This window comes from Coffea arabica, chromosome 3c, assembly GCF_036785885.1.
Source record: "Coffea arabica cultivar ET-39 chromosome 3c, Coffea Arabica ET-39 HiFi, whole genome shotgun sequence".
Classification (NCBI taxonomy): domain Eukaryota; kingdom Viridiplantae; phylum Streptophyta; class Magnoliopsida; order Gentianales; family Rubiaceae; genus Coffea; species Coffea arabica.
The window spans coordinates 921762-940143 of NC_092314.1; the positions used below are offsets into that span (position 1 = coordinate 921762).

At 37.8% G+C, this 18382-nt stretch overlaps 2 protein-coding genes across 6 annotated transcripts; one reads left to right on the forward strand and one right to left on the reverse strand.

The window, feature by feature from the left end:
* The first annotated feature begins 2820 nt into the window (after positions 1-2820).
* On the forward strand, positions 2821-5888 carry LOC113733904 (uncharacterized). Of its 2 annotated transcripts, none has more exons than XM_027260134.2 (3): positions 2821-3175; positions 3635-3764; positions 4682-5888. In XM_027260134.2, the coding sequence occupies exons 1-3, from the start codon at positions 3043-3045 to the stop codon at positions 5586-5588; spliced, it is 1170 nt and encodes a 389-aa protein (XP_027115935.1). In that variant the 5' UTR covers positions 2821-3042; the 3' UTR covers positions 5589-5888. The 2 variants fall into 2 exon arrangements, with proteins under 2 accessions (XP_027115935.1, XP_027115936.1); XM_027260135.2 differs by lacking the exon at positions 2821-3175 and adding an exon at positions 3205-3531.
* Positions 5889-6147: 259 nt separating this feature from the next.
* LOC113733903 (uncharacterized) lies at positions 6148-11664 on the reverse strand. 4 transcript variants are annotated; one of them, XM_027260132.2, is made up of 8 exons: positions 11424-11664; positions 10614-10731; positions 10465-10519; positions 10223-10383; positions 10030-10088; positions 8065-9858; positions 7219-7375; positions 6148-7103 (listed from the first exon to the last, which is right to left on the reverse strand). In XM_027260132.2, exons 4-8 carry the CDS (start codon positions 10341-10343, stop codon positions 6442-6444), a joined length of 2793 nt encoding a protein of 930 aa, XP_027115933.1. In that variant the 5' UTR covers positions 10344-10383; positions 10465-10519; positions 10614-10731; positions 11424-11664; the 3' UTR covers positions 6148-6441. The 4 variants fall into 4 exon arrangements, with proteins under 4 accessions (XP_027115933.1, XP_027115932.1, XP_027115934.1 ...); XM_027260131.2 differs by having other exon boundaries at positions 10465-10544; XM_027260133.2 differs by lacking the exon at positions 10465-10519.
* Between the last annotated feature and the right edge of the window lie 6718 nt (positions 11665-18382).

Below are 18382 nucleotides of genomic sequence, written 5' to 3' on the forward strand. Positions count from 1 at the left end.
GACTTGCTCGGGGTCGCTGTGTAGGGCGGTGGCGCACTCCTCCGATTTGGTGAGCTGGCTTGAGTCATAAGGCTTCGAATTGAAGCATGTTCCGAGTTACAAAAAAAAAAATGTAACGGGCCACAAGTTAGCAAAATTTGCCTTAAAATGTTGTTTAGATGTACTATGGAAATGTGACTTTCCCCCCTACTAGTCAATGCCGCAAGGGATGATTTAACAGAGCAGTTGCTCTGAGTGTAAAATATTGACAGTTAATGACATGCTATTATCGTTTGGAAAAAAAAATTGGGTTAAATTGTACACTGGCCAAAATTATTTTTGTTTTAACCCACTGACAAGTATGAATTGAGTCTTTTTATTATAATGTATTAAATTGGGTCAACTTACTATGGATCATCAAATTATATATTTAATTTTTTGAAAGTTAAATAAGTAGCACAATGAAAAAAAATAATTTTTTTGAAGAAAAAATTAATTCAAAAGTGTCTAATTCATATATATATATCTATAAACGTATGTATAAAATCTCATAATATAAATTAAAATTATAAACATTTGGGGAGTCGACTTTATTTTACACATATATTTATATATTATAAATTAAAATTTTCAAAACTTAAGAGTGGACCATGACCCCTCTCAAACCCCTTTGACTTTGTCATTAATTGGAAGGAGCTACTAAAATGCACTTTGACCCTTTTAATATGACAAATATTTTGGAACATTTTAAAATGAAAAATATGATACTTTCAATGAAACGGATTTACGCTTTATTGCTTGCGAGCTGATAGTGCTACGTGAATGAGACTTGGAGGTCCATCCCCCAAATTTCACATCCAAGAAACCCAGGATTCTCAATTTAAGAGTCTCTCCTGTATTATTTTAAATCACGCTACAAAAAAATGATTAACTAGTGTAATATTGAAATGCTTCAAGAGTAGTGTCTCTATAACAAAAAAGAATCAACCATTAAGAGGTCTGCCTCTGCTTTAAAGATGCAACGTGGAAATGGACGAAAACCAACCAAATCACGTAAAGATAAGTAAATGTCTTGTCGGGTAATTCATTATTAACAACTTTTTCTTTGTTATTCATTATTATCAACTTTTTTCCTCACATTATTAATTTGTAGATCAAATCGAGTTATTCCACTGTGGTTGCAATGATTGTTCAATGCGGGACAGATTCATTGCTTTATCTGGAGCAGCGTCAGGGATATTATAAACTATCAATGGGTAAAAGTTTTAATGCAAGGGAGGTGAGGTAATAAGCAGCAATGGCCAATATAATGGATCGTACACATTTGTAAAGCTCATCGTTGAGTCTTTGTCTAAGAATCGTACAGTTTAGCTTTTAATCAATAAAAATTGATCATTTCAATAAAAATATATAGAATACATTGTACGTTTGAGTCCCGTGAATGTAAAAAATCTTGTTAATAGGCAATGTCTTGATCTACAACAATGATCATAATTCAACCAAAACATTTTTTGTCCGTTTGAATTTTATGTATTTTGGAAAAACAAGTTTTTCATATATAATATTATAATAATATATAAATAAAAATACTTCAAAATATCACATTCATACAACATATCAAAAAAAAAACTCTAAATATAAAAAAAAAATTTATATCATTTTCTTCTTTTATCTATTACCACAATTCCCTCATTCCTACTCTTTCCTCTCACTCCCTCTTCCACCTCCTGATGCGTTTGAGCACGAAATCCATAATGTTCAAATAGACCCTGTGAAAGTGTCCCAAGATCCAGTGACACGAGCACAAGTTAAGAGATTCAAGGAGTCCCTCCAAGCCTTAGTCCGTGCTGTTCAAGCCCAAAAAAAACCGGCCATTGAAGGAATTGAGTTGAAAGATACTTGTACGACTACTAAAATGCTGCTTACAATTGAAGAAGATGCAAGTGTTCAAGCTCCAAACGGCGGGCTGAGCCGCAGTTAAGTATCCTCACTGAGCCGTACAACGGGCTGGGCGAACTTTCCTTGTTATTTTTCCAGTTTATTAGGTCTTAGTCACGGCTATAAATGGTCTCAAGTCGTATGTTACATGCAATTTTTGAGAGTATTGAATAAAATTTTCAGAATTTCGTCCATTCCTTGTGGCAAATTCCCTTAGCTTGTGAAAGTTAAGTTGAACATCCTAGAGTTGATTCTAAGCTATTATTGACTTATCAATCAAGCACACATACTTGATTGTAGCGTCTTCTACCGTTAAATCTGTTCTTGAGTGGTCCAAATTCGAGTTCAACGCCATCAAATCTTTAACGTGTTTTTCTAGATCCGAAATAGCTTCCGCGTCTCGCATCACCTCCTCTCCTCCCTTCTCCTTCCCCTCCTGTTTCTTACCACACCCATCAAGGTCATGTATTGGAGGAGGGGAGAGGAAGGGAGAAGAGAAGGATAAGGGAAGCGACATAGGGAAGAGAGGGAGAGAAAGAAAAGGGAGGAGGAGGAGGATGGAGGGTCAGTGGTGGTGTTAATTTTTTAAAAAAATATATTAAAAATTTTTAAATTTAAAAAATATCTCAAAATATATTTTAAAAATATTTTTAAAAACATCACCAAAAATATTTACAGTAAAAGTTTTCATATACATTATTATTGTAAAATATTTCAAAAAATAACTAATTCAAATGGAGCTTATATATATATATATATATACAAAAAAATTAACAGTAATGGACAAATAATAATATAAAAAGAGCAAAAATAAAACACATGCTGCATAAATGGTGGGGCTATGGTTCTTGTGGCGCATTTGATATCCGTAAACATCTCTATCAGGAAGCCCCACCTCTTTACATCTCTGACGAGTTTTTTTCCGGTATATAAAAGCAACTGCAAAGTCACGTTGGTCTGAAGTTGTGCTCATGATCGGTGGGAGAAAGAGAACAAGTCTAGCGAGCTAGTAGATATTATTGGTCCTTCATTGATTATTCTTTGCTAGCTAGTAGATCACACAGTGTCGTTTCCAATTTTTTTCTTTTTTTTTTTTTGGGGTGGGAGGGGGTTTGGAAATTAATAATGGGAAGAGCACCTTGCTGTGAGAAGGTAGGGTTGAGGAGAGGAAGGTGGGCAGCTGAAGAAGATGAGAAATTGATCAACTACATCAAACAAAATGGGGAAGGGTCCTGGAGATCCTTGCCCAAGAACGCAGGTATATATATATATAGATGTTTTTTTTTTTGCATGTTGGAATTCTTGGAACTCTTAGCTCCTTCGTGCAGGCAATCAAATCACGTCTTGCCATTGCTATATTTTTGTCGCCATCCTTTGCGGAAAAAAACGCGACACACTAAACTAAAGTCGCACCGCATAAACCAAAACAGCAGACAACAACGGACAATGCTAGCAACCATTTTGCTAGACCTTTTGCTATCAATCCAAATGCCCTTTCAATCTTTGGGCTTCAACCCAACAACGGGTCAGGGTTCATATATCTATACCAAAAACTATATATCAATGCTCCAATATTTCATTGCCGATCGATGTCAAAGCCAACCATTAGTGCTGGTTTTTTATTGTTCTTTTTTCTCTCTTGCATTCAGTTTTCATGCTCACCTTTGTTCTTCATGGCTTTCAAATCAAGACTTCATTTTGGCATGGGATTTTGTAGGTTTACTGAGGTGTGGGAAGAGTTGCAGACTTAGATGGATTAATTACTTGAGAGCAGACTTGAAGAGAGGAAACTTCACCAGAGAAGAGGAAGAGACAATCATCAACCTGCATCGATCTGTGGGAAATAAGTGAGAGTCTCTCTTATTCGCTTTTCTTTCCCCCCCTTCTTTTTATTCTCTGCAAGGCCTAAGTTTGGCTTCACTAAACATAGTTACAGACTTGTACCATTTCGTTATTAACATGTAGTTGTGCGTAAACAACGGTCCAAAAAGAAGAAAAAAAAATCAGTTCCAACCTAATGAGTTGTTAGCACTTAGTAACCTGCTGAATCGTGCGTAAAAAAAGAAAAAAAAAAAAGGGAAACTTTATTGAAGTGTACTTGGTACTTTAGATGCTGAAAAGTGAATCTACAGTAATGGAGAAATTTCTTGACTTCGATACAATTGTAACTTTGTCGTACCCTCTCCTGCCAATTCTTGGTGGATGGTAATAAAGATGATGATGATGTAGCGTAGTGGTATGTATGTATGCATGCCACGAGTGAGTACGTTCTCCTTTGTTCACTCGACAGTCATCATAATCCGTGACTCGGTACTGTTGATCTGCGAAGTTCCACGTCTAAGAAGGAGGCCTTTTGAGAAGCATTAAGTTAGTAAAACGTCGAAGATTGCGAAACAAAAGTATTGCCGACCACTAAAAATGCTTGTTTATTTGTGTTCCTTGTAGTATCTTCTGCCTTTAATGAGTTTGGTGGAAAAGAAAATTACGGCCAAAGAAATTAAAATTGTGGCTGCCTTCACTTGGAAATGAGGGCATTAAATTTTCTAGACCCCAGTCCCCGAACTTGAAGTCGTTGATCTCTATTTTCCATCTAAAAGTTGGTCAGGAAGCAGCAAATTAATTATGAGCAACTCGAATTTACTCGATCGTACGGTTTCTGTCCGTGGCTCTTGTACTAGAGTGTTTTTTCAATTTACATTTTATTAATTCATCATGAGATGAGAGTTTTAGTTTTTACTTCATGGGGTGGGGCGATGCGTCGCAGGTGGTCCTTGATAGCAAGCAAATTACCAGGGAGAACAGATAACGAAGTGAAGAACTACTGGAACTCTCACCTCAGTAGGAAAATCTACAGTTTTAGGTCCAGCGATGGTTCCTCGGTGACCACCTTAGACATGGTCAACATGCCTAGCAAATCTAAGAGAAAAGGCGGTCGGGTGAGCCGAGCGGTTGCCAAAAAGTACAGCATGCACCCAATCACAAAAGCTCCTATCACTACTGCTACTAATGAAACATCATCGTCATCAAAGATTAGCAGCACGAGTGGGGTTCAAGAGGCCACAACAGCAGCGCAAAATGCACAGGTAGGTATGGTCGAAGCCACCACACATGGGGTACCTGAGTCCGCGGCAGCAGCAGAAAAAGTTTCTGATGACGCGGCGGTAGGTGCGGTTGAGGAGAGCGGAAAACATCAGTTGCAGCCAATGGCCAATAATAATTATGATTACGATGAGAGCGAAGGGGGATGCATTAATAGCATGCACGATATTAGGTGTGATGGAGGTGAAGGATGTGCGAGGGCATTATTGGTGCCCTCTCCAGAAAAGCTGGAAGGAGAAAAGGGGGTCGCGGGACCAAATGATGAGCTAGATGATGTAACTTTGCTTCTTGAAAGTGTTCTGGAGAGCGAATTGATGGACCTGAGCGAGATTTCAGTGCGTACTGGGGACACGGAAAATGAATCAATAATGTATCCAGAAAGCGCTTCAATTAACAAGGACAGCGACTCCGGCGCCAGCTACTCAAATTCAGACACGGGGGATGGCCTGTACGACTGTTTCCCACCGTTAGATTCTTATTTCAATCATACCTGGGATGCAGAATATGCTGTCCCAGGATTCGGGCTTTGGGATCAAGAAGATGACGACGTACTATGGCCATGGGAGAGTTAAACCCACAAAAACAAAGACCTGTTGCAGTAGTTCAACATCAAAATGCTTCATCGGAGGAGAAAGGCATATATCGTCAACTTTTCTTGCTGCAGCTGCTGTAATCCCATCTCTAAAAAGTAATAGTCGGCTAACATAAAAATTAGTAGTCCTGAATAAATTCACAATTTTAGCTAGCAGATTGTCGCTTTGTGGTAGGTAGCATGTGTAGGCAATTGATCATCAGCATGTACAGTATCAAGACATTTGCCAAAAATAAATAAAAACAGTACGAGAGTAGATGAGTATTCTAACTTCCTCAAATTTGAAAGCTGATGCATTTACAAATAATTTGACAGCTTGCGAGTAGATGATGCTTGCAACAACAATTAGCAACCGTCCCAGCATGATGCATTTCCTAATGCTAGTTTTTTATGCTTATAAACATAGTTCGGTAATTCACTTTAATATGGTCAATGTGAAACACTCGTGTCAAAGCTTGAGACAAAATGTTTATTTTCCAGAGGTGCAGCATCAGTAGTAAGATCACTTTGGGACAATTAGACAACCAGAAAACACGAGAGAATGGAAGGGGATCAATGATATTCAGGAAGCAAGACATCATTTGTAGATACAGGAGATTAAGGCATGCAAACAAATATCCAAAAGTGAGAAAAAACCAGTACTTTTCTTTTCAAGCAGAAGGAGGGGTTCTCTAGAGCAACTTTTGTTATTTATGATTCCAAAAAAAAACCTCTTAAAAATCTCAAGCAAAATTCTAAACAGGACGAATTTCCTGTTCAATTCTATAGGATTTTCGCAAAATGAAAATAAATCAAGCTTATGCAGGAGGTGAAGGAAAGTTCAGCTTGAGCCATTAGGGTACCAATATGTCTGCTATGACTTCATCTAGTAATAGATTAAGTATGCGGTTCCCAATCTGCACTCCCAATTCAAATGCTTCAATCTCAAAGTCAAGCCATCTTCCATGTTTGCTGCTCATATCTTTGTCTACAAGTTCATCCACCATGCAGTCCCCCATGTCATTCCACCCTGAAATTTCCTTGTATGCTTCCTCTGCAAGTTTCCCCTTGCTTCTCACCAAGGACAGACCATTTACCCATGTTTTGTATCCGCCACCAACATACCTCTTAAATCTTATGTCCAGGCACTCTGCAACACTGTCAAATAATACTTGCCGGCTTATTTTGGGTTCGTCCTTACACAACACTGTTTGTTGACTTTCCAACTGATCAAAGAGGCCAGGGTTAATTATCTGACCAGCCCTACCCAATGCAAAATCCTTGAACATCAGCTCTATGTTGGACAACATTTCCTTCACATAGTCCAGTTCCCATTTTGCCGAGTGATTGAGCTCTGTCATTGATAAGGAAACCGCTTGCTTTTCACTTATGCTTACAGTGGACATGGACGAGGCTGAGTCTGACAACTCGGTTTCACTATCCACTAGATGGGGATTCTTAAAACAACTAATACCAAGCACTTCCTGAGCATTTACTGATGAACTTTCTTTGCTACCTAAAATAATTACACAATGCTCAATTATTCAGGTTTCATCTAGTATTCCATTGTGCGAGACTATTTGTCTGCAAAAGGAAGAAATGAAAAGAAAGCTTAAAAGCCCTGCCCTTACCTCCAGTATTGATGCTATCTGCTGTATCTGAAGAATTGCAACTCTCTGTGAAAATGGAATGCCCAAGAACAGATACAGGACTTGGAAGTCGATGGTGGAGGAATTGTCTTGCGTCAAAGTTGTTTCTGCTATTGTTATCCATAGCTTGATCAGTCACCTGAAAACATATAAATCATCAATGCTTCAAAAGATTCTAGAGAGAGTTTGACAAGCTCTCATGCTAAGCTCAGAAGGCATGTGATTCAAAACCAAGTTTATGGTCATAGATCCTCATAGATATTGACATCATTACAATATAATCATGTAAGCCACAAGATGAGTCAAGACCACATCCATTAGCATTAACCCCCGCATTGGTGCATCTGAATTCCTCATGGTTACTCTTCATTTTTTGTTAGTTCACAAGATGAGTTTCCTGGGATATTTTATTACCATCAGATTTTCCATAGGACAGAATGGACATCATTGACCTAACCAATTTCAGAGTGCATATTTTATAAACAGATATCTCTCTTTGTACGAGAGAGTAAAAAAATGATTGAGATTCACAAACTCTACCTCTACAAGCATCAAAATTCACAAGAAGAGCTGCACCAAGGCAATTTGATGGTAAAGTAATCGCAGGATTGTAACCTTCTCTACAGTTCCAGTATGGAATGACAGTAAAAAAATGATATCCTTCTAATTTATCTAGTGTTTAAGTGTAGAAGCTGAATGCAGATTGAGAATATCAGAGAGAACAATTTCTAGTTACTTCACTGAATTATATAAATGATGGGAATTTTGAAAGTGGAAGAACTTGTTTGACTCAACAGTTGATAGATAGAAATCATATTTAAATGATACCTGGGATTTGTGTTTCATTATGAATCCCTGAAGATCAGTTGAAAAGCCAGAGTTACATTTGTCAACAATATGATCTCTGTTGATTCCATCTCGACTTCTATCATCAAGCAAACTGGTTGAAGAGGATAATGCATCTAGATCAGGCATAGAATCCTGGAAAATGGATGGGGAAGTCCAACCTGTCCCTGCCTTGATGCGTGAAGTCTCAACTGCATGAGTTAATTCCCTTAGCTTTTGCTCCAAAAGAGTGCTCAATGCATCACCTCCTATAATATTAGGTCCAAAGAGAGAAAACTTCTTATGCATGTTATCCGAAGTTTGCGATGACCTTTTACCTCTACAATCAGCAGAAAGGGCATCACTATTTTTCTCACTTACTTCTCTAAATGCCTCAGGACCATGAACAAATGACCTTGTCATTGGAGCTGTGAATGTAAAAGAAATAACATCTGTTCCTTTTCTTTTGCAAGCTTCTGTGAGACTATTCTGCTTGTCCGCCAATGTGCTAGATTCAATCAACTTTCCATTCTTACCAATGATGTCGTTATCCAAAGTACGGTTTTTCTCAAACTGAAAATTGCCATCTATAGACCTCTTCTTGCAAGTGATATTTCTGGTAGTGGGAGAAGAATCTTCTCTTTTACTATTCATTGCTTCTGTATTCAACCTCCTGGAAACAACTTTAGAGTTTGAAGCATTTTTGCTTGCACTTTTGTATCGTGCAGACGAAGAATTTCCATTATGTGGTTTCCCACCGTGCACATTTGAAGTAGATGGCTTAGACATTTGCTTTCCTCCTTCAACTGAGCAATTTTGTTTCTGATTATTCTGTCGAAGGACATTAGAATCTGCAAGAGTGGATGGTTTCTTCTGTGTGCTCTTTTGACTACTTACTCGGTTTTTGAAAAACTCGCTCGAAATGACTTCAGGAGATTCTTTCTGGCTACTCAAAATTCTGCTGGTGTTTGAATTTAAACCTTCTCTTTTCTGAACATTGGCCTTTGCCTGTAATGCCAGAGAGATGGATTTACCTTTGCTTTTGGCAGTAGATGAACATTCTTCTGAGTTGGAAGAAATCTTTGATGATGTTGTATCTGCTGATCCATTCCAGCTCTTATTCAGGGATTGTCCCTTGAGATGTTTAAAAGCATTAGCTTCAATTGGACGTCGAGACACCTCACTGGATTTGGATGGTTTTTGAGAAGATTCAACCTTTTCTTTCAAGTCTCTTACTTTTAAGGGAACAGAAGAAGACCCAACCACGGGCATTTTTACATTAGTAGTGGTAGCCTGAGGTCCAGGTCCAATAATTCTAGCAGCTGCTTCCATTATGTGAGCAGCACTCTCAGAAGGGATAAAATTGGCACTTTTGATTGGAGACAAAAGCTTATGATGGGTGATTGGAATTGACTTGGCTGATTTAGGTGGCAATACTTCGGTTTGAAACTTCTCAATGGGCCTGCTCAAAGGCTTTGGACGCTTTGGCTCCAGAGAATTCCCAACGGAGGCCACCATATTGTTCTGCAAGTTGCCTGACAGGATTGATTGATATTCACAGTGACCTCCAAGGTTTTTGGAATGATAATTAGAATCCTTAAGAGACTGTGAATACAAATATGGGGTAGCATAGGGCTCCGCTAGATTGGAGGTTGGCATGGCATCCAGTCCCATAAGCCTTGCAACAACTCCAGGTGCCCTTACTCCACCAATGTCCTCATCAGTCACTGATGAAGCACAACTATAATCGCTACTTCCTTTTATACTTGATCCAGTTACAAATTCATCCTCATCTATCTGAAAATTTCCAGACAAAAAGCATATACAGTTTAACGACAATGTATACTCCCAGCCAAGGGGAAAAAAGGAAGTAGTCAATGAGAAAATGTGCTCAAAGAATGATACTAGCAACAAATCCAACATTCATAAAGTGAAAACAAATATACATAAAATGTTTGTGTTTCCCACCAGATGAAACCGCGTCCTTGGTAAATTTCCATCACATCTCTTTTTCTGTTTCGATAGCTCTACGAGACAAGCAACAAACAAAAACATTTACTCAAAATCATTGAAAACAAGGATAAGCATGGCTAAACCTACAAAAAGCATATCAATTTCACAAATCAATGTAGTGAATTGGTAAGTATATGAATGAATTTACCAGGTATACTAGACTTGCTTGAGAACAATTTCTTTCGTGATTTTGCATTCCAATCAAATAGATGTAGCAACCCACCAACATAGCCACCTCCACTCTTTGAACCATGTTTTTCAGCCCCCATCTTCACTTGCAGATATCAAGTACGGTTCACCAATGACAAACTAAAGAAACAAGTGTTAAGCCAAACATTATTTTGATGGCAAAAGTCCAATCTGCAAAAGTTAGACTTCAAGTTAATTTACCTTGCAACAATTTTATATCCTCAAAACAAGCTTCCAGACACCAATTGATAACATGCTTTACCAGGTTGTTTATGGTCAGTCTACAATTGAGTGACGTTTAGCATGGAAAATCCCTGTTATCACAAGACAAAGGGAAATAGCAGCGATACCTTAATCATATGCTCTAAAAGGCCGACACTCGAGTCATTTAATCATCTTGTCATACAAGGACTGCTCGATGACGATACCACTGGGCTGTGTGATTTTCTTTTCAATGCAGCCATTTCCCTGCAAAAGCTAGTCAGTTTCATGCCCCAATTCTACCCAATAACAGCTGTAATTTAAAGAAATACCACTATGTGGAGATTAACAGAAAAATGCATCCGCTGTAATTTTGAATTTCTCGTTTTCCAAATTCGGGTCTCCAAAAGAAAGATCATCCGGGTCTTTTCTAACTATTTGTACTATAATAAGCGTACCTTTGGAATTCACAACAAAACTGAAGAAAAGAAAATTCAAATGCCAACATAGTTTTACCTAACCTGCAAACTAAACAAAACAAGTCAACTTGGTTTCGCACCACTTCCATTCTTAGCACATGCTACTTCAATTATGCCCAGCTTAGCACACTTCCATTTAACTAAGAGTAATATCTAAGCCAAAAATTCGATCTTTATCACGAAAAAACTACATGCTTCTACTTGTATAAAAGTTTCGATGTTTTTCCTACCACATTTCCCTATTAACGTTTGCTGAACAACCAAATAAAAATTAACCACCATCACCAAATCAATCTACGACTATGCATCAATCCAGAAACAACTTGAACCACACAAATCACGGGACTCGAGCAAGAATAGTAATCTACGCAGACATGAAGATAAATCAGACATCAGCACTGAGACCGCACCAAAAAAAAAAAAAAAGAACCCTGATGTTGATTTCAGTCAAAAAAACATGCCAAAGCCAAACAAACTTACATGACCAGAGGACAATTCCAGATCTTCAAGCCTTTTCAACCACAAAAAAGATTTCTGCACTTCAAAGCCATGTATGTGAAGACATATTCAAAGTGATGCTGGAGGGGAAAGAGAAATGAGAAGGAGAAGGTTTTTAGAGCTGTTTTTCTCAGTCGTCGAGTAGTCATATCATACTCCGAAAGCATTAAATGAAGGAGACAGAAAATGAATTTAAGGAAACAATAAAAGGTGTTTTTTTTTTTCGAAACAACAATAATGATTTTTTAAACAGATAATTGTTTTTAAACTGCAGAAAAGGTTAAAAAGGAGGTAACGTCTACTTTTTAGAGAGGGAGAGATTTCAAATTACAAATATGGTGAGGTGGGCCAATAAATATCACTAACTGGATTGGCATTGGATTTTGGCGTCGAAGCCGGTGGAGGTCCGATTACTCCTGAGGCGGTCAAGCAGAGGGTAAATGGTTTCCTTGTGCACCGAGATAAAGTAAATGAGCTAGGTGCGTAATTTTTTTTCTTTTTCTTTTTTGGTCTAACCGCCAACCGTCTATTTCTACATTTACACTGCGGGAGAAGTGGAAGTCCAAAGGAGGCCCAAATAAGAGCACCATGTCACCCAACCCACATATTTTCCCCTTTGATGAGTTGAGCTTGACATGTATAAGTTCGATAAAATAATTAAGGTCACGTTTGAATTGCATTTTTTTGAATTTTTTGTAAAAAAAAATTATTATAGCAATTTAATATATACGAGGTGATTAGAAAATGCATTCACGATTTGAAAAATTGCTTTCCAAAGAAGTTCTAAATTTTTCTAGATTTGAGCTCCAATGCCTCCGAGGCTAGCTAATGAATTTATTATATGCATACGTCTCTTGAAAATATTTGATTCTGTATATTATTGTATTTCATTTCATTGCATATTTTTAGTCATACACACAACAATTACATGTATATGAATTTGTTAGATTTAGGAATCAAATCTTATTTCCTTAGGAGTAATTTAAGCTTTTAACAATAGCATATGTTTCTGGCATAAGCAATTACAGGGGGAATTTGAACAGCTTGTGCTAATTGTACCCTTTTCAAAAAAAAAAAGAAAAAAAAAGAAGAACACAAAATGGGGAAATTGATCTAACTTTAGGGGGAAATGAAGAAAATTGAAATCAACCCAGATAAAAAAAAAACTATGAATTTAAACCTTTCATGGTGAATTAATCATGCAATGTAAGTAATATGTTTGAAGGATTGAAGTATATGTTGCACTAGACACGAGAAGCTCCTAGCCAAATACTCAAGTAACTAAACTTTACTTTTAACTACGTACCCAAGTGACTTGAATTTGGTCAAAGGGAACTGGATTTGGCGTTTGTGAAGGCGATCTTCTTTGGGGTAATTCGTCTCACACTTGCAGCCATAGGTTTGCCATAACGTCTTTGCTTTAAAGTACTTTGCTAAACTTAAGAATGGACAGAACGATTCTATCTTACCAATTTTGATGGAGAATTGCAGCAAGACAAGAACATTAACTACTAGCTCGAGTCGAAGAAAGTTTCCCTTATCATCGATCATTTGGGGAACATGTTTAGTTTTGCATTTAATTTCTCGACCAGCATCAGCTTCACTGCTTGCACGGTCTACTTGCAGTAGAATGAATCCACAAGGAGTGAAAGCCAAAAAGAATGTAACAAGGATTCTCGTTGTTGGTGTGTTTTTGGAGCTAAAAGTATGTATAATAAATGAGTTAGTTTAGCGAACAAATGCTCGTGGGACACTCGTTAAAAGGGGTTCGTTCTTTCTTTCAGATGTTAATTTTTTAGCAAAAGTTTAGAAAAGTAACCATGTTCGATAGTGTAATAAACATGAATTTATGCATTCATTTACACCACTAGGGTGCACTTGGTTCATCCAAAAAAAAAAATTTAATAATGAGAGGGAATTATCTATTCTCAGACATTTATCTTGGATTGAGTCATAATCTTGTATTGTATTTATTTGGTTTGGTTGTAGATAAAATAAGTGAGGACTACTTATTTATACATCAAAACACCACCTTTGGCAAGGATGAGGTGGGATTACTTATTTATACACCAGTATACCCTCTTTGGCAGACTTCTAATTAGAAACATGAATCAGGTAGTAGTAACAAGTCCATAATAACAACATACGCTTATAATTAATAGATATCAAAGGATCAACCAATACAAATTGAGAAGAAAAATAAAAACAAAAAATATACAAGAGATTGATGTATGATACAAATATTGACCATAGGAAAAGGGAAGAAATAAAAGACCTCTTCCAACAGGGTTGACAAACAATTAATTCGATCAATATCCATGCACGAAATAGCTATACTTGTTCTTCATCCAACGAAAAGTTTTACGTACTGAAGCCTTGATCTTCCCTTCAACAGCGTATGCTTTGTAGGACGCAATCCGTTGCTTCCTCTTAACTTCTGAATCTTTCCCACGTTGCCAAGACGATTTTGCATTGGAAGAGGCGGGGGTTGATGATGTTGTAAGCCTAGTGTTACGCGACGTCGTATCTGATCCGCCATAACAAGAAGAAGAAGAAGAAGAAGAATCTGGGATGCGATACATGGGATTTGCAACTACATTGGTATGGTTTGAAAGCTTGGCAGCCCGGATTGGCTGAAACCTATGGTCAAGGGTTAAGGACCAGTGGGACGAGGCCATTGTTTCCTTCATTTCTCCTCCTTGAATTGATTCAGGACACGTCGTGTTATGGCTGTGGTAGGGGAGAAAGATAGGAGGCAAAAGTGCTGCCCTTTGGACTAGGCTTCATTTTATAGAAACAATAACATTGAAGCAGGCAAAATCAGGGTGCTGCTGAATCCATGGGTCTTTGTGTGTTGTCCGAGCCATCATTTTGGCATTACCACCCCAACCCCCCCCCCCCCCCCCCCCCCCAAAACAACAAAAAAAGGTAAAAAAAAATAATCTGCGGGCTTTTCTCTGAGAGACAGTGGACGACCTCAAACTTCTCATTATCCATCAACCTTTTATTTCTTTGCATTCTCTCAAAATTGTTTTTATCTATGATGAAGATTACAGCAACAACATTTTTTTCCTAGAAATAACATCGAAATTAATTTGTCAAATTTTATTGTCGATCGATGGAGTTCTTAAAAAAATATACAGTTTAATCATTTATGACATGTCATGGTAATGCAGCATTAATGCCTATTTGGGAGAGGGCTTAGGCACTTTTTTTTTCTTTTTTTTCTATTGTTTCAGAATTTAGTCCTCAAAGTTTAGAAATGGGACGAAATTTCTTCTTCTTCTAGATATAGGATCATGGAAGCAAATTAGTCCAGCACACTATTGATTGTAGATACAAATTTTAATTGAGTATATTGTCGGTAAGGTAGATAGATACATTAATAGGGTTAGACACAAATTTTGAACTTTAAATTCAAATTATGATTTGTTAACGTGCATCTAAACTTAAACAATGCATATGTATGATTAGTTAAAATTCCTTGTCCTCTTAATGATGCATCATGCATTAATTCGTTAATGCTTTGATTGATATAATTTTTCCACACATTTTATGACAGTTTTTCTCATAAAATCCATTCTCCTTGGGAGTGAATCTTATATAATTTCCGAAAATTCCAGAAATTAATTCCAGAAGTGCTAAGTAAGGAATGTTTCCATAGTGAAATTCAGAATTTTTGCCACAGCAAGACAGGCATCTGAATTGTCAAATAATGACCCCAAAAGTAACTATAGCTACAATGGTTGAAAAGGATGTTACACTCGCTAAGTCATTATTTAGCTCATTAATTGTTCTTATCCTTGTCCATCCAGCTGAAAAAACCAAGGACAATTCTACTTTCTTTACAAAGCTTTTAGATATGAAGAGGAGAAGGGAGAAGAAAATTTAGCTCTCGTTAGGAGATATGAAAATAATGTCCTTGACAATTGGATCCTGCCACGAGATTTAGAGGTTAGTTCCACGGCGTCAAGAGCACAGAATAGAGATAATTCTACCGATCTCCTGTTGGTGCTAGTTATAGATGGAGATCAACGTCCACTTCATCATTGATCTCAGACACTGATGAAGATTTTGAGGATCTTACAGTAGCGCGTTGGAGATGGTTAACCTCCGCTTGCTCTGATCTTCCAACGTAATTAGTTGCACAAGGATATCTAATAGGTATCCCAGATAGCACCTGAGGTGGGTGTGCGAAGCTGTACTGATGAGCAGCCGACGACCCTAAGTGTGGGGCGATGTATGGACCGATGCTTGTAGCACAAGGCGGTGCTGTGGAATACAAGAAAGGTCCCGATCGAGCTGCATGTTGATTGATCATAGTGTCATGACTAGCACTAGCGTCTCCAAATTTTGGAAGATATTGATCATTAATGAACTGCACTCTTTTTAGTCTTTGCCTCTCCTTCTTGTGTGCATTCTGATGCCCACCTAAAGCTTGCGAATTTGCAAACTGGCGGTGGCAGTATTGGCACTCGAATCTTTTGCTGTCTGCATTCTGGTGTGCCCCAAGGGCGCTTCTGCCCCATTGGGTGACAGGAAAACCAAATAGCTTCACTACTGATGGTGAAGCTGTGAGACTCAAATCTAAGGCTTCAGTAGGATCTGCGGTTGATGCTGAGCTGCTTTGGTTTGAGCTCTCAGCCATTTGTGCATAGTATCCTATTGCATGGATAATAGATTCCAGAATCGTCTTCACAAGATGAAGGATAATTCTTTGGTGTGTAGCATATATAGAAGACTAGCTCTTTACTTGGGAATCTGGAACCATGGTTTTTGATTTTGGATTGATAGACGGACACTCAATCTGAACAAAAGGTAAAGCACAAAATAAAGTCATACTTGGAGGTACAGTATTGCTTTGCCGTTGCATCTTGTACAATTTTGCACATTAGTAACAGTGGGTCATGTCAAAGCCAAAACTTGTAAACTAGATCGCAGATAGGTTTAAAACTGGATCTTTCACTTTAACCTTTATTACTGTTTCTCGCTGTTTCAAGGTATAAGACTTCCTTGTTTACCGAAGTGTTTTTCATTCACTTGCCAGCCAAAAATATATACTGATCAATGAACAGAGAGAGAAAAGGAAAAGAAAATGTATAGGCCATGAATTTAATTACCCAGTAGGAAACAGGCGTACTAGATTAATCAGCAGATTCCCCATGTGTTCTGTCTTTATACATGGAAGTGCTATAACAGGGGCCAACCTGCACTAACCCCATCTATCTGGTGGAGATGGCCAAATCTTTCGAAATCAATTCTAAATATGATGTTTTGTCTGTTTTCCTCTAGCTCAACCTAGATATATAGCTATGATAAACCCAAAAGTGCCTAAGGACGCTCCAAAAAGTACTGTTGTAACACACGCCAGATATGCTATGAATGCGCTTCAAGATATATTATTACTAAGAAAATGGACTAGGAAATTATCCTCAATTCCACACCATGCATTTCTTTCTATCGTATCGTTGATAACCACCGCTCACCTTGCGGGATGTGTAGATGTCAAAATTTTCTTTTTTCGGCATGGAAAAGGCAATTGAGCTCTTACTAATCTTGCCATGCACGAGCACACAGTTTTGTAGTGTTTGCCTCTAGGAATTTAGGATTGCACAAGTGACTGGCAGGAGATTTTGGCTAATGAAATTGCAGTTAGCAAATGTCATCAGGTGTTGAATTCATATTAATGCTGCTGCGTCTATATGAATACTGAACTGTGCTGCTTTGCAGTGTTAGACAGAGTTAAATCATCAAATGTATTCATGAATATCATTTCATCTTTTCTTGAACTCAAGAATGCAGCACCAGACTTGTTCCCAAGTAACTTGCACGGCTTTGGATCTGTGGATGCATATGGAGCTCCTCAGAGAAGTGAGCTTCTAACATGTGAATGGGGTCGGCATGTGTGCCACTGTCGTTTAGGAAAGGCAGAAAAGAGAATTCTGCTTTCTGATGGGCTGAATATCCAAGTCTTGATACGTTGTTTTCTTTTCTTTGTTCTTAACTTTTTAGTGTTTGAAGTTTCAAGTACAAATAATTCTGAGTTGTATGGCTTTTTCATGTTATCTCCAAGTTACTCCTACAGCTTTACCACTTTGATCATTGAGCACCCAAGTTGTCCCACTAAGTTTGGATTCAGAATTTTTAGTAGGATATGTCTTTATATCTTGTCCATTTGATAGAGGATCCAGCAGGTCTAGACAACACTGACACTTCTTGCTTCTACTTGACACAACACAATAGTGAGACACAGGCTGGTGGTAGAGGCCTCATCCGAGGAATGGCAAAAGCAGACATGACCAAAATGGTTGACGAACCTAGGCCGTTGGTTTTTTGTGCTTCAATTCCTATCTCCTGTTCTTTCAATTCTCAAGTGAAAAAATGGAAACATGCAATCCTCTTCATATCTTCAACATCACATCACAGTCCTCCTTTGCCATTTACCAATGTCCGAGAAGCCTGATTTCACGTGGAGTCTTCCAAATTATTCCATTCTGCTTGGAATAATTTGCTTCCAAATCCGTATTATATATAGCCCAATGCAATTCTAACTCGTACTTGAATTTTATACAGTTCCATAAACAATATATATATATATATATATATATATATAGGGTCTATCTATCTGACGAGTGCTCGTGAAGTAGTTCGACTTTTAAATTTTTTTTTTAAGAAAAGTATTAGTTAATTACAAGAGAGGCAGGCATATAAATGCAAGAAAGAATAATAATTATTAATATGTGAATTCACGCGATGAGTTTGATATTGTTTATGTGCGTTAACGAGTGTCTAATGAGCACCAAACCCAATTACTCCATGATGGATGGATTATGCATGTTACAGTGCAAGTCGATGAGATTCCAGTTCCTCTAACATGGCACCATTTATGGGAGAAGACAAGATTAGTGTTGACATTCCAGAGACTCCAGAAAGATAGTGTA

Excerpts from the sequence above, each read along its gene's own strand:
- LOC113733904 (XM_027260134.2), top strand. The coding sequence starts at position 3,043 with ATGGGAAGAGCACCTTGCTGTGAGAAGGTAGGGTTGAGGAGAGGAAGG. Across the intron at positions 3,176-3,634 it reads ATCCTTGCCCAAGAACGCAG|GTTTACTGAGGTGTGGGAAG; the intron begins GTATATATATAT and ends GGGATTTTGTAG. Across the intron at positions 3,765-4,681 it reads CATCGATCTGTGGGAAATAA|GTGGTCCTTGATAGCAAGCA; the intron begins GTGAGAGTCTCT and ends GATGCGTCGCAG.
- LOC113733903 (XM_027260133.2), bottom strand. The coding sequence starts at position 10,343 with ATGGGGGCTGAAAAACATGGTTCAAAGAGTGGAGGTGGCTATGTTGGT. Across the intron at positions 10,089-10,222 it reads AAGCAAGTCTAGTATACCTG|AGCTATCGAAACAGAAAAAG; the intron begins GTAAATTCATTC and ends CTTGTCTCGTAG. Across the intron at positions 9,859-10,029 it reads CAAGGACGCGGTTTCATCTG|ATAGATGAGGATGAATTTGT; the intron begins GTGGGAAACACA and ends GGAAATTTTCAG.